The sequence below is a fragment of the Lepidochelys kempii genome, chromosome 19, assembly GCF_965140285.1.
Source record: "Lepidochelys kempii isolate rLepKem1 chromosome 19, rLepKem1.hap1, whole genome shotgun sequence".
Classification (NCBI taxonomy): Eukaryota; Metazoa; Chordata; order Testudines; family Cheloniidae; genus Lepidochelys; species Lepidochelys kempii.
The window spans coordinates 7478408-7492220 of NC_136398.1; the positions used below are offsets into that span (position 1 = coordinate 7478408).

General features: G+C 44.6%; 1 protein-coding gene across 9 annotated transcripts in view; it reads left to right on the forward strand.

Moving 5' to 3' along the window:
* The window catches only part of MACF1 (microtubule actin crosslinking factor 1), a 257658-nt gene that overhangs the window by 142294 nt on the left and 101551 nt on the right, over positions 1-13813 (forward strand). For 5 of the 9 annotated variants that reach the window (XM_073317696.2, XM_073317697.2, XM_073317693.2 and 2 more), the window contains 7 exons: positions 218-301; positions 534-641; positions 1295-1393; positions 2994-3146; positions 3396-3484; positions 4306-4441; positions 8049-13412. In XM_073317696.2, the coding sequence (XP_073173797.2) occupies positions 218-301; positions 534-641; positions 1295-1393; positions 2994-3146; positions 3396-3484; positions 4306-4441; positions 8049-13412 (6033 nt within the window). The remainder of the gene's footprint in view (positions 1-217; positions 302-533; positions 642-1294; positions 1394-2993; positions 3147-3395; positions 3485-4305; positions 4442-8048; positions 13413-13813) is intronic. The other 4 variants (XM_073317698.2, XM_073317700.2, XM_073317701.2 and 1 more) reach the window with 1 other exon arrangement.

A 13813-nucleotide genomic window follows, 5' to 3' on the forward strand; every position in this document is an offset into this window, starting at 1 on the left:
GGAGGTCAGACTTAGAGGATCACAAACCTTGCATAGTGTCTCTTTAATGTATAGGCAGATGGAAGGGCAGGAATGTTCTGTTGCTGGAGGACTCTAGAGAACAAGTTCAATATGAAAGTGACGTGGTCAGGAGTCAAAGAGGAAATAAGTGGAAAATTTCATTTAAAAGGCAGGGGGGAAAAAATCTTTTTTTCTTTTTTTTCTTTTTTTGTCAAAGGCTTTGGTTGTGGTAATCGACAGAAATCAAGCCAAGCTGGACCAGTGTCAGAAATTCTCACAGCAGTACTCTGCTGCTGTCAAGGTAATGACATGTTTCTTAAATCCGAGGCGAACAGAGAGCTTGGTGTCAACTGCACAATCATTGCCTGCATATTCCGTTCTCCTAAGCCAGGAGAGAGGCAAAACTCCTCTATTGTTGGCTTTGGTGTTCTGGCTCTGTGTGTGGAGAGAATTGAAAATGCCAATCTTAGAATAAATAGGTAACAATTCAAAATCCTCCCCCCCCCCCACACCCCGCTTTCTTTTATTTCCAGGACTATGAGCTGCAGCTCATGACATACAGGGCGTTTGTGGAATCACAGCAGAAATCTCCCATGAAACGCAGACGCATGCTTTCCTCCTCGGATGCGATCACTCAAGAGGTAAGCAGCCTGCCTGCCTGCCTGGCCTTGCATGGGAGAGGAGTGGGGAGAGGTTCCTCTGTTCCTAGAAGACAGACGAGCGGCCTGTCTGTGAAAATAGCTCCTTTCTGCTGAACTCTTATATAAAAATTTCCACCCTCACTGTTTTTTTTATTAGCCAGAGAGGATGGCTTAGTGCTCTAAGCTTCAGGTATGAAATACCTAGACTCCTTGGAACCACAGGTTCAAATCCCAACAGGGTCGACTCAGCCCTTCATCCTTCCAAGGTAAATAAACAGAGTACCATGCAGTATACTGTGTGTGGATCTTTTGGATGAGACCTTTAAAAACCAAGGTCCCGTCTGCTCCGTGTGGATATTAAAGATCCCATGGTCTTTTTATAAGAGTAGAAGGTTTTCCCCAGTGTCCTCGACCAAAACTTCCCCTCCCCCCTCGCTGTTGTGCAGCATGCAGTGCGTCAGGTGGCTGCCACCCTCCGTCTCAGAGTTGCTGCATTTCAGTGGTACTGTAACGTATCTAGTCTGTGAAGTGCTTGGGGATCTTTCCAAATGAGAGGTTCTGTATCCATTTCTCACCCTGTAAAGTACTGTGGTTGTATAAGCCAGAGTTCCGACTGACGCATGGTGGTTTGTTTTTTTGTTTGTTATTTTTAGTTCATGGATTTACGGACTCGCTATACAGCGTTGGTAACGTTAACCACGCAGCACGTGAAGTACATCAGCGATGCTCTCCGGCGGCTGGAAGAAGAGGAAGTAAGGATATTTGATAGCCAGGGGATTACAGACCAGTCTGCTTCATTTCAGTACCTGGAAAGATAATGAAACAAATAATTAAGCAATCAATTTGCAAACATCTAGAAGACAATAAGGTGATAAGTAACAGTCAGCATGGATTTGTCAAGAACAAATCGTGGCAAATCAACCTGATAGCTTTCTTTGACATGGTAACAAGCCTTGTGGACGGGGAGGAAGCAGTAGATATGGTAGATCTTGACTTTAGTAAGTCATTTGATACTGTCTCGCATGACCTTCTCATAAACAAAGTAGGAAAATACAACCTAGATGGAACTACTATACAGTGGGTGCAGAACTGATTGGAAAACCGTTCCCAGAGAGTAATTATCAGTGATTCACAGTCAAGATGGAAGGACAAAATGAGTGGAGTCCCACAGGGATCAGTTCTGAGTCCGGTTCTGTTCAATATCTTCGTCAATGATTTAGATCATGGCATAGAGAGTACACTGATAAAGTTTGCAGCCGTTACCACGCTGGGAGGGGTTGCACGTGCTTTGGAGGATCGGATCAACATTCAAAATGATCTGGACAAATTGGAGAAATGGTCTGAAGAAAATAGGATGAAATTCAATAAGGACAAATGCAAAGTGCTCCACGTAGGAAGAAACAATCAGTGGAGTACAAAATGGGAAATGACTGCCTAGGAAGGAGTACTGCGGAAAGGGATCTGCAGGTGATAGTGGATCATAAGCTAAAGATGAGTGAAAGTGTAATTCTGATGCAAAAAAAAAAAAAGCAAACATTATTCTGGGATGTATGAGCAAGAGTGTTGTAAGCAAGACAGGAGAAATAATTCTTCTGCTCTACTCTGTGCTGATTAGGGCTCAGCTGGAGTATGGTGTCCAGTTCTGGGTGCCACATTTCAGGAAGGATGTGGACAAATTGGAGAAAGTCCAGAGTAGAGCAACAAAAATGATTAAAGGTCTAGAAAACGTGACCTATGAGGGAAGATTGAAAAAATTGGGTTTGTTGAGTATGGAGGAGAGAAGACTGAGGGGGGACATGAGAGCAGTTTTCAAGTACATAAAATGTTGTTACATGGAGGAGGGAGAAAAATTGTTCTTCTTAACCTCTGAGGATCGGACAAGAAGCAATGGGCTTCAATTGCAGGAAGGGAGGTTTAGGTTGGACATTAGGAAAAACTGTCAGGGTGGTTAAGCACTGGAATAAATTGCCTAGGGAGGTTGTAGAATTGCCATCATTGGAGATTTTTAAGAGCAGGTTAGACAAACACCTGTCGGGTAGTATCTAGATAATACTCAGTCCTGCCGTGAGTGTGGGGGACCGGACTAGAGACCTCCTGAGGTTCCTTCCAGCCCTACGATTCTGTGATTCTAAAGTCATAATTAATACATTCAGAACTCCCAGGCCCAGTGGTCATTTTCTGCCAGTGATTCTTCCTCTGCTTCAGACCCCCTTCCCGTTTCCTGGTTAGAGCATATTTCAGTTCCTTCCACCAAATGGCTATATGCCTGATTGGTGCTGGGCTCTGGCTGCAGTAATTCTGGGCCCCTCTGTACATTAATGCACGATATTTTCCTGTCTCCCCCATGTGTAGAAAGCAGTAGAGGAGGAGAAGCAGGAGCATGTGGACAAGGTGAAAGAACTCCTGGGCTGGGTCTCTGGTTTGAAACAGAGCACGCAAGTCAGGACTGGTCCACTCAAGAGCAAAGAGCTGGGAGACATTGAGAAATCCATCTCGGAGCAGCAGGTAAATCAGGAGACCTGTGTCCCTCCCTCTCTCTGATATGTGCATAATACCTGTACTTAGTCATTTTCATACTGCTGTTATACATACTAAAACTACATTATCCTGCTATTTCCAACTGAGCTTTCCAAAACCACTGAAGGAAAGCAACCTTAATGCTTCCTGTGTAACACTGAGCATGTGCTGTAACCTCAGGGGAATTGCTTCCCTTCTTTCCAACCTGGAATTTAGCTTTCCTCTTGTTCTCAACAGGCTCTAAATGAGGAGCTGGCTGCAAGGAAAGAGCAGGTCTCAGAGGCCATCAAAACTGCACAGATCTTCCTTGCAAAACATAGCCACAAGTGAGTACAATACAAATAGTGGTGAATAAGAGAAAGGAGAGTGGGGAAGGGTAGTACACCTCTTTGTCAGAAGAAAAGGTGATGGTAAATACAAAGGAAATTAACCTCAAGTTATTCTAATGGCCAGATTACTCGAACACACTGATGAGATTCCATGGGTGGGCAGGTATTCTTCGAATCCAGGTGACGGTTGTGAATGGTGACCAGGTGTATGTGAAAATGGCAAGCTTTATCAAAAATTCGCCCCAATAGAGATTCCCAATTTTGTTCCAGGCCATTTTACAACCCAGAAACTTTGCTTTTGGCTAAAATGACCCATTTTGCCCTGAAGCATAAAAATTCAAATCTTGTGTGTTTAAATATACAAATGCACCTCAGTGGGAACAGAATTGAGGAGCTTTGATAATTTAGTGGATTTTAGCTTGAAAATTGGACCATGTGAATGAAAATAGGCCCATTTTTTGTATAGGAAAACGACATACTGTCACTCCCCTCTCCCCCCCCCCCCAAATGGAACCATTGTTGTGCATTTGAAATGGAATGCAAAACCATTGAATTCTCTTGCGAGGGTTTCACCCCATCCTGGTAATTCAAAACCTCAGCTATTTTGCTTAGTTTCATTCCTGATTCGGTCCCTGTGCTCAGCCGAGTGTGACTGGCATGGCAATGCACTTAACCCTTCAGCTGAGGCATGAGCAGTGTGAGAAGGGGATTCCATTATGTGCTTGCCATTTTGTATTCGGAGGAGAAAATCTGAAATACATGGAGCTGCATGTCACTTTCTTGGACTCCATGAAGAGATTTCCTGTCCCATCTTGCAGGCTTTCTGACCAGGAGAACGAACAAATTTCCACCCAACTCAGTGCCCTAAAGGACACTTACCATCAGCTCTGCAGCGACTCTGCGGAACAGTTCCAACAGCTTCAGAGCCATCTGGCCCAGGAGACGGAGCACAAGGTACCTTTTCCCATCCCGTCTATCGCATAGATCTGAGTTACCTTTCCTCAGGGCATGAAAGAGGCTTTGCTTGGTTGCGTGTCTCATGACCACCGGCCATTCACAGCCTGTTTGCTTTGTCCTTAATCTCACATGATCAGCCACTCTTCCATTTTGTCCCATACATTGCACTCGGGGGTCCGGGCTGAGTTGGTCATTGGAGGCTGAGTAGAAGAGGCTTTCGTATTCTGTTCCAGGTTGTTAGGGGATGGGTCTCCTCTGCAGTGTTGTTAATCAGGGCTGATCCCCAGGCTACAGAGTTGACTTAATCTTGTAATGGGAAAGAAGGGAGGTGGACATCTGATCTATTAAGGAGACAGAGTGGCCATGGGGGTATCCTTTCAGCTCTTTTAAAATAGAGAGCGTACAGTCATGTAGGACCTGGGTGAGACCTGCAAGCGGTGCTTAATTTGCAGTGAGAGGTGCCAGGGCTCAAGCAATTAGGTGCTGGGGCTCCAGCATTTTTTTTACATTCATAGCTGATGCAGCAAGCTCAGAGGTGCCGGGTCTCAGCCCTGGCACAAATTAAGCACTTCCTGCAAGGACATTTTGATTACGTCTCTTGCCAGAAGATTGGCTGCATAGAGACTGGTGTATGGGCAATCTTTTTCACACCTCCAGGCATAAATTGTGGAATGCACTACTAAGAAGTAGACTTGCCTTGAATAGTAGGAAATTGAGATCCTCTCTGTGTGGAATGCAGCCCTGCATCATCCGCTTGATAGACCCTCAGCTAATCTGAGAAACCTTCACTGACTGAGTAGCTGGACCCCTGTCCATCTCCCATTTGCATCCGATAATGTTCCTGTCAATCTCCGTTTCATGTTACACTCATGCACTAGGTGGGAAGGGTTTGAAGTTCCTTCCTATCACCTCTGTTATTGGTGTTAGCTGTCTTCAGTCATTCATGGATATACCTGTATGTGTATGTAAATGTATATATATGTGTCCAATGGATATCTCTGTGTGTTTGCTTGCTAGCTCCCTGTATTTTGAAGCACTGGCCAAGTTGGACATGATTTTGTGATAGCCAAAACTGAAATGGGAGATAGTGAAGTCCCAGTCCAGCAGATCAAGTGAAAAGGATGGCAAGGCCATTGAGTTTATTTATGGGAAATCTAAACTCCCACACTTTCAGTGCTGTATGCATAAAAATGAAGCACACGTATTTCTATCTAAAGAGACGTATTTCTATCCTGGTTCAGATGTCTCGGTCCAGTGATGATTTTTTTTTTTTTTTTTTTACTTTGCTAGCAGCAGAAAAGTCATGCTGCCATTTCAGCAATGACTCCGAGCTTAGAGGTAGCACTCTCCCCAGTTAAATTGTCATGTCATTAATCCCACCTACCTCACTGCTGCCAGAAAAGAAGCTAAAAATGGCCCTGCAGGTCCAAAGCGAGTGGGATGCGGATTCTTTCCTCTCCCCGCTCCTCCCGCAGAAAGAAAAATGCTTTCATACAAAAGTCTTCCCTACAGTTGGCTGTGTTTTATTTATACAGCATGAAAACATTTGGGGGGTGTCAGTTTCCTTTTACATTTCTGTTTTGCTGAAAGGAGTGTACTTTGCTTCCTAATTATGACAGGCCCCCAGATTTGTGGCCTCCCGGCTAACCAAGGTTAGCATGGAGAGCTGTCATTGGCACTCTCTGTGAAGCCCAAAAGTGGGACGGGATTAGAACTATTTATAAGAGGCACTTTAGGGCTTCTCTTATGGATACTTGGCCCGTATGAGGGAGTATCTTTAGGGCTATCATTGCTTCATGGTATGGTTGCTTCATTGTAGAAGGGAGCCCATGGAGAAGTTTTAACATTTGCTCGCTGGAAAGAGCCGAGACTCAGCGAAAGGGTATCAAATTAAAAAGAGGAAACCAAAGCAAAACTGCAGCCCGCGCTACATTGAGCATGATGTGTCCCTGTACAGTTTGTGTTTCATGTCAAGTATTGTTACGATTAACTGACATCCTTGCTTACAAGTTTAACTAACCCTCCGGAACCTTAAACACACACCCCACACAAAGCAGAACGAGGACGACCTGCGTGGGGGGTTCTTTTTTGCAAAACAAAACGGTCGCATGCTGGACGCTAACACCAAGCTTTACACTGTGTGTGTGATACGGCTGAGCTGCTCCATAAGGCTCTGTCTTTAACTGCTCAAGGCACACCCTGCAACTCTGGTAAGTAAAAGCCTTTTATGTCCTCTCTCTCTTCCTCTGTCTTTCTGTGGCTTGTTGAGGATGGAATGTGCATGCTGGGTTCTGACAGTGCTCTTAGAGAGTTTAAGAGCCTTCTAATAGTTCCCCCCCATCCACCCTGTAAAAAAGAGCATGAGGGTAAATCCAGACCAACTTGCTGGAAGTGGTGTGTTTGTGGGTACCATATTGAAGCTGCCACGTCCTATTGAACATTCTCATGGGACTATAAGGGGACACGTCTGCAAACAGAAATTTGAGCGTCTTAAAGATATGAACTGAACTGATTGCATTATTCACAAAATCCAGATTCCCGTATTTCCCCTCTGCATGGGATTCCCTCTGGGGTATCTCCCAGTGTCCCAGGCTCTCATACCTGAGCAACGGGAGTGTAGAAAGCAGGAGCTCTGGTGTACATACTATAGGGGATGCTCATTCCCATTTCGTCATCTTTGAGAATCCTGCTCCCTCCTGAGCATTCCCCTGCTTGTGCTCATAACACCAAGAAAAAAGACCTTCCAGAAATACTTGAGGCGGGTGCTATTTTTGGAGCCTCAGTCCTGATCATGGTGCTTTCCACCCTGGCACCTAGTGTAGTCTGGAGCTATGTTTTCCCCGAGGCCTGGCCTGAGCTACTGGAGAGTTGGTCATTTCTGAAATACTCCAGGGAGGGAAGTTGTGATGGCAGTGCCAGAGAATGCTGCACTAGAGCCGGCTTGCATGGGCAGAGGTGACTCCCCTGCCCTTTGGTGCACGGCCGGTCTGCTGTCGCTGGTGAGCTGGTATCTGCCACGGGGTTCCCTCTTTCCTGTTGGTGGCTGGCACCGCAGATCTGCATGGCAGGCACTATGGGGGCAACCACACCAGTGGGAGATTTCTGAACCACTGAAGGTGCTTTTCCTTTTGTCCTGTTGCCTCATAGGGAGCACAAAACTGGGTTCATATTGTCCGTCCCCTTTTGCACTGAAGTGTTGAAAGGCTAAAGTGCATGTCTGTCCAAATGTCTGTCTGTCTCTATCTGCTGGTCGTTCTGTGGGACGTTAGAAAGCTGGGGGGTTTGCCGCTTGCCGCTTGCCGCGTTGTTGTAACGATGGGTGTCGAAATGCCGCACAGGAGACTAGATGAGCTCTAAAACAACATGCAAGTTAGAAAATATAGAGTTGTTTACATGAGCGTCTCACTCAGATGCACTCGGCGTTGCATGTCATACCCGTTGGGATCTGCTCTCTAGTCTTTTTAGGCTTTTTGTTTTGTTTTTCCTTGTCCTGGAATCTGAGACATCCCTGGACTTGATGCACTGTAGTTACTCGAAATGATGGTTTGCTTTTAGCAGCCTCTGTGGTTCTGATTTGATTTTTATTTTCTCTCTCCATTTTTAGGGATGTGACACAGTTGCGGGAGTGATAGACTTGGGCACAGTGGAAATATTCCCTATCTTTGGTGCCATGCAGAAAGGTCTCATAGACCAGGACACAGGCCTTGTACTGCTGGAGGCTCAGGTTATCACGTCTGGCCTAGTCGTTCCTGAGACCAACGAGAAGCTCTCTTTGGCAGAAGGCCTGGCAAGAGACATCATCGATCCCAGGACTCTCCAGCTGCTGCAGGAGCTGCAGGATACCCTTCTTCTGATACGTCAAATTCGCTTGGAAGGAAAACGGTTTCTGCCCACAGTTTCTGCAGTAGAAGAGGGAAAGATCAGTGAGGATGTTGGACTGAAGATTTTAGAAGTTCACCTTGTTACAGGGGGTTTTCTAGACCCTTCAGGTCAAGGCCGGATCAGCTTGGAAAAGGCTGTTCAAGAAGGCCTCATAACTACTCAGCTTCACTCAAAACTGGCCTCTCGCCTGAGATCTTGCAGGAATTTGATTGACCCCAACACAGCCAAGAAAATCAGCTTGACTGAGCTAATGCAGCGATGTATCATTCACCAAGAGACTGGCCTGAGATTGCTGCCCATCAAGCAGCTGGCAGGTGGGATGGTGAGCCTGAAATCAGGTAGGAAAGTGAGCATCTTCCGTGCTGTCCAGGAGGGGCTAATAGATAGGCAGGTCACTGTGCGGCTGTTGGAAGCCCAGCTTTTTGCTGGGGGCATTGTAGACCCTAGAACGGGGCACAGACTGACTGTGGACGAGGCAGTGAGACATAATTTGATTGACCAGGATATGGCATGTGCACTCTTGATCCGACAACTTCAGACAGGTGGCATTATAGATACTGTCACGGGAGAGAGACTGACAATAGATGAAGCAGTAAAGAGAGATTTAGTAGCCTCGAGGATTGCGCTGGTGATCCTGGAATCCCTTTGGTCCTTTATGGGGCTGTTGTGGCCCGAGTCAGGCGAGATCCTCCCAGTTGCAGATGCCCTAGAGCAGGGCATCCTGTCCACTGAATTGGCTCATAAGATTCTTAGTAACAGGCAACTCATCAAGGCTCTCTTCATACCAGAAACCACAGAGGTCTTGACCTGGAAGAAAGCAGCAGAGCATGGCATCTTGGAGAGAGATGTTGCCAAGAAGCTAAAATCTACCGTCATACCTGACGTGATGCCCAGTATGCAGCTGGCAGGCTCTGCAGCCAGAAGCAAACTGAGCGTGGGCTCTGCAGGAGGGAGTCATGAAGACCAAAGTCACCCTCTACTAAGGAGTGATGATGATAGGCTGATATTCCATTTGATGACCCACAGCTATATCAACATCCACAATGGCCACAAGCTGCTCCTAGTCGATGGGGAGTTAAATGATCTCACTAAAGCCATTATACAAGCTCAAGAAAATGGATCAAGTACTCACCTGTTGGACGTTAACAAGGATGGTTACAAAGGTCTGGAAGTTCTTGAGGAGATAGGAGACTGGGAGAGTGCAACTACTGAAAGGGAGCCCTGTAGTGATTTGGCTTTGAAGCAACTTGAGTTTCAATTTACCGCTTTGAAAGAAGAGAAAGAAGTGTCAGAAAATACGTCTCTAGATGATAAAAATCCAGTGATACAAATTGGAAGTTTTCCATCAACGTATAAAGAAAAAACTCTGAATCTGAAGGAACAGGAAGAGATTTCTGCAAAGCAAACTTCTATTCAGAGTGAAATTGATGCTGAATCTGCAAGAGAACAAAGGCTGACTATAACCAGGAGTGGAAATCAAATAGAATTGTCTAGGCCAGAATCTGCTAATGACCCCATTAGAATCAGCTTTGAGATAAAGCCCAGAGAAGCAAAGGAAATGCTGGTGGAGATGGGGATAGATTCCAGTGGTACTAAATTTTTAATAGATGAAGTCAAAGATAGAGCACCTGAAATGGTAAGAGATGGTGTGAGAAAAGAAACCTACATATCTGTGGATGAATCAGAGAATACTGAGAAACCACAAATCATGCAAGAGAAAACTCAGAGAAGGGTGGAATCTGAAATAGAGACACAAGCTATTATGGATAAGAATTTGTTGAATAAGGAAAAAGCTAAGAACAGATCAGTGAAAAGAGAGGAAATCGTGCCTCTTAAAACTGGAGATGAGAAGCAAATGGAAGAAAGAGAAACAGAAAAAACTGAAAGCGCAAGAGTATTGGAAGTAGAAGAAACGGATGTGGAAGATTTATCAGTTGATTTCCGTATTCATGAAACTTCTGTGCTACCCAAACATTCCATGGAAGTGGGAGAAGACTGCACTTTAACAAATCTGGTGGCGCAACTCCAAGGTGGAGGTATATACCATGAGCAGATGGGCAAGAATCTTCTTCTGAATGAAGCCGTAGCTTGTGGTGTAGTGTCCAGCCACACAGCTGTTAAACTGATGGAGAAAATGAAAATGTTCAATGGCTTCTTCGACTCTCACACATGTGAATCGTTAACCACCGAAGAAGTCATTAGTGAAGGTCTGATGGATGAGAAACTTCTGCATGAGGTGCTCACATCTGATAAAGCTATAAGTGGTGTTCTCGACCCATGTAGTAATATTGTCTACTCTGTCAAGGGTGCGGCTGAGGTTGGCCTACTGGATGAGGAAACAGCATTGAGAATTTTAGAAGGACAAGTAGTTACTGGAGGAATTGTTGACTTGAAACGAGGCAAAAAAATATCAGTCACTTTGGCTTTAAATCTTGGCTTGATCGAGCCCTCCAGTCAAGAGGAACTTATAAAGTTAGAGAAAGCTTCTAAAGGAAAAGATGCTGAAGATGAAACTAGACAGAAACTCATTGGATTACAGGCTGAAACATGTGGAATTATGGATCCTAAAACGAAAGAACCGTTAACTATTGTCCAGTCGGTTGAAAAAGGGCTTCTCAATAAAGGGAAAGCCCTTCAACTCTTGACCAAACAGATAGCAGATGGAGGAATTATTCACCACATGTCTGGAATGAGACTTTCAGTAAATAATGCAATGAAACATGGATTGATTGATCAAGACTTGTGCAAAGAACTCATAAAGTCTGAAAGTGTGTGTCTGCACCAGTATGTTCATCCAGAAAGAAAGGAGCTTGTATCCTTACCCAAGGCAGTGTCATTAGGGCTAATTAACTTGGACTTTCACGCTGAAATCCAAGAAGTACAGGCTTTGAGTGGAAGTGTTATTGACCCTGTTTCTGGACAGAGGCTGGCTTTGTCTAAAGCTGTAAAGGAAGGATTGTTATCTGAGCCAGTTATGGAAAAGGCAGTGTTGTCTTCCGATATGAAACATGGAATTGTAGATCCTGAGAGCTGTATGATCATTCCCTATTCAGAATTTATAAAGAAATGTAAAATTGACATTGAATCTGGACAAAGGTATCTGGAGCTTGTTCCTTTCCGAGCAATCAAGGACAAGGTGACAGGGAACGCTCTGACGTGTGCTCAGGCTGTGAAGCTGGGGGAAATAGACCTGTTGCCCACCTTGAGAGTACTGCAGGCTCAAGCAGACACTGGTGGCATTGTGGATGGTGCTACGGGCAAAAGACTGTCTCTGATGTCTGCTTTGGAACGGGAAGTGGTGGATGAAGAAATGGTGAGAATCATTGCATCGAACCAGATGATGGCTGGAGGGATTGTTGACACTAATATTGGGGAGAGCTTAAAGGAAGCTGTTGAAAGAGGACTAATCAGCCAAAAATTAACTGTGGCTGTTCAGGAAGGCATTTGGATACTCAATGACAAATCTGATCCTGAAGAGTGGAGAGAATATAAATGCCACTCCCAGCAGCTACTGCAAAATGGAACACCCAAAGAGGAAAGTGTGGCCATGGATAGTCCTGCTACGGAGATGACTGATGATGATGAACACAAAGCTAGATGCGAAGCAATGGGCTACAGTGCAGCTGGAGATGCTGATTCTGATCGATTACATAAGACAATGAGTATAATGAAAAAAGAGGTGCTGAAATCACTTCCTCCTGAAACTTCAGAGGAAGGTGTAGTGGGTCAACTCTTAGGAGAGGCTGAATTGTCCCCTGAACCTCCCTTAGTATTAGCCACAATGCCTGTATCTCCAGCATTTAAGACCCAGAAAAGAGAGATTAGGAAAAACAGATCACAGGAACCCTGGAAAGAGAAATTGAGGAAGAGGGAAGAAGTAGCTGAGGAGATAGAAGAGAAAAGAGAGAGACTGGAGGCAGGGAGAGAGCAATCATTTGCTGGTGAAATGATGTATCAAAGTGATGGGGACAAAGAAGGAATAGAGAGAGCCTTTTTCAGTAAAGATGGGGTTCTGGGAAAGACAGAAGCTACAGCTATGGCTTCTGAAGTAGATCAAAGAAACTTAGATGAGAGAATGGAGGGGTCAAAAGCAGTAGAGGCAGTATCAAAAGAATCAGTTTCTGTGGATCAAGGAGAGGAAGAAATAGTCTACATAAACGCTAAGGAAACCTTCAAGCTTGCAATTGGTGATAAGCATATTGAAGACAAACCTGTAGATGAAATACCAGTGAAGCATGCTGAAACTACACCACAGAGACCAGAGGCAAAAATTCTTGAGATCAGAAGTCTTGGTGCTCCAGAAATGTTGAGTGAGGCTGATCTAAAACCCATGGGAAAGAAGAAAACTGAGATAAAGAATCCAAAGCAGATCAGTATCCCAGGAGAAACCACTAAACTAGGGAAATCTTCCAAGGAAAAACAGTCCCTTCCTATCCCAGATTCCAAAGAAACGTTGATGAGGAAGATCAAGGAGGAATTGATCTCAAGTATTCAGGAATCAGCGTGTGAAACCACCACCAAGAAAACAGCTGGTGGGTTGCTGAGCAGCATTGCTGAACAAAAGCAAACAGAGATTAGCAAGAAACAGGTTCCTGAAAGAGAAAAGGAAGCGACCGCTTTGGGCCTGAAAGAGAATATCAAAGGTGATCAGAAATTCACCATTGCCCCAAAGAGAGATGCGCTCCAAGAGACAATCGGAGAGATCAGAAATGGCAAGGACACTTCTGTAACAGATAAATCAGAGGAAAAGATACCCCAAACAATGACCAAAGAGGAAACCAGAGATCTGGTATCCACCACAGTGTGTATTGCAGAGAGAAAAATTCCAGAGTTAATTACCGGAGAGGAATCCACAGGTGATCTAGAATCTTCTGTAATCCCTGAACTAGAGAAACAGACTCTGAAAGAAACAACCACAGAGTTCACCATGGATGAAGCAAGGTCCTCTACAGCCTTCAAATCAGAAGGAAAGACACCCCAGGAAATAACCAGAGACGACAGCAACGGTGATCAAGAACCACGCTTAACTATGGCAGACAGGGAGAGATGGCAAGAACCTTCAAGAGAATCTACAAAACCAGCCAAGGTAAATGTTGTGTTGTTTTTTTTTAAATTCCCGGGTATTTATGTGTATTTGATATAAATGAGCATGATTTAGGACAAAGTTGACAGCAAGAAGGATAAAGGTAGTGAATGTAGAGCACCTATTGGGAGTTGCAGCCCCAGAAGATAGTAGCTGGAGTTGATTTGGCAAATGAAACTGTGATGTATTGGGGGAAACATTTGAACCTCAGTTATATTTTATGAGAACATTACTTATAAATGACAGATACATAAGCCCATTGTTTGGCAGTTGGATGATAACACTGCAGATTTGTTGCTATTTTTAAGGTTTGTTGGAAAAAGAGTACATTTTATTTCTCCGTAGTAAATCTTGTAGATAAGATTAGCAAGGGAGCAGTCCCTAATGTGGAAAATTGCTGTAAA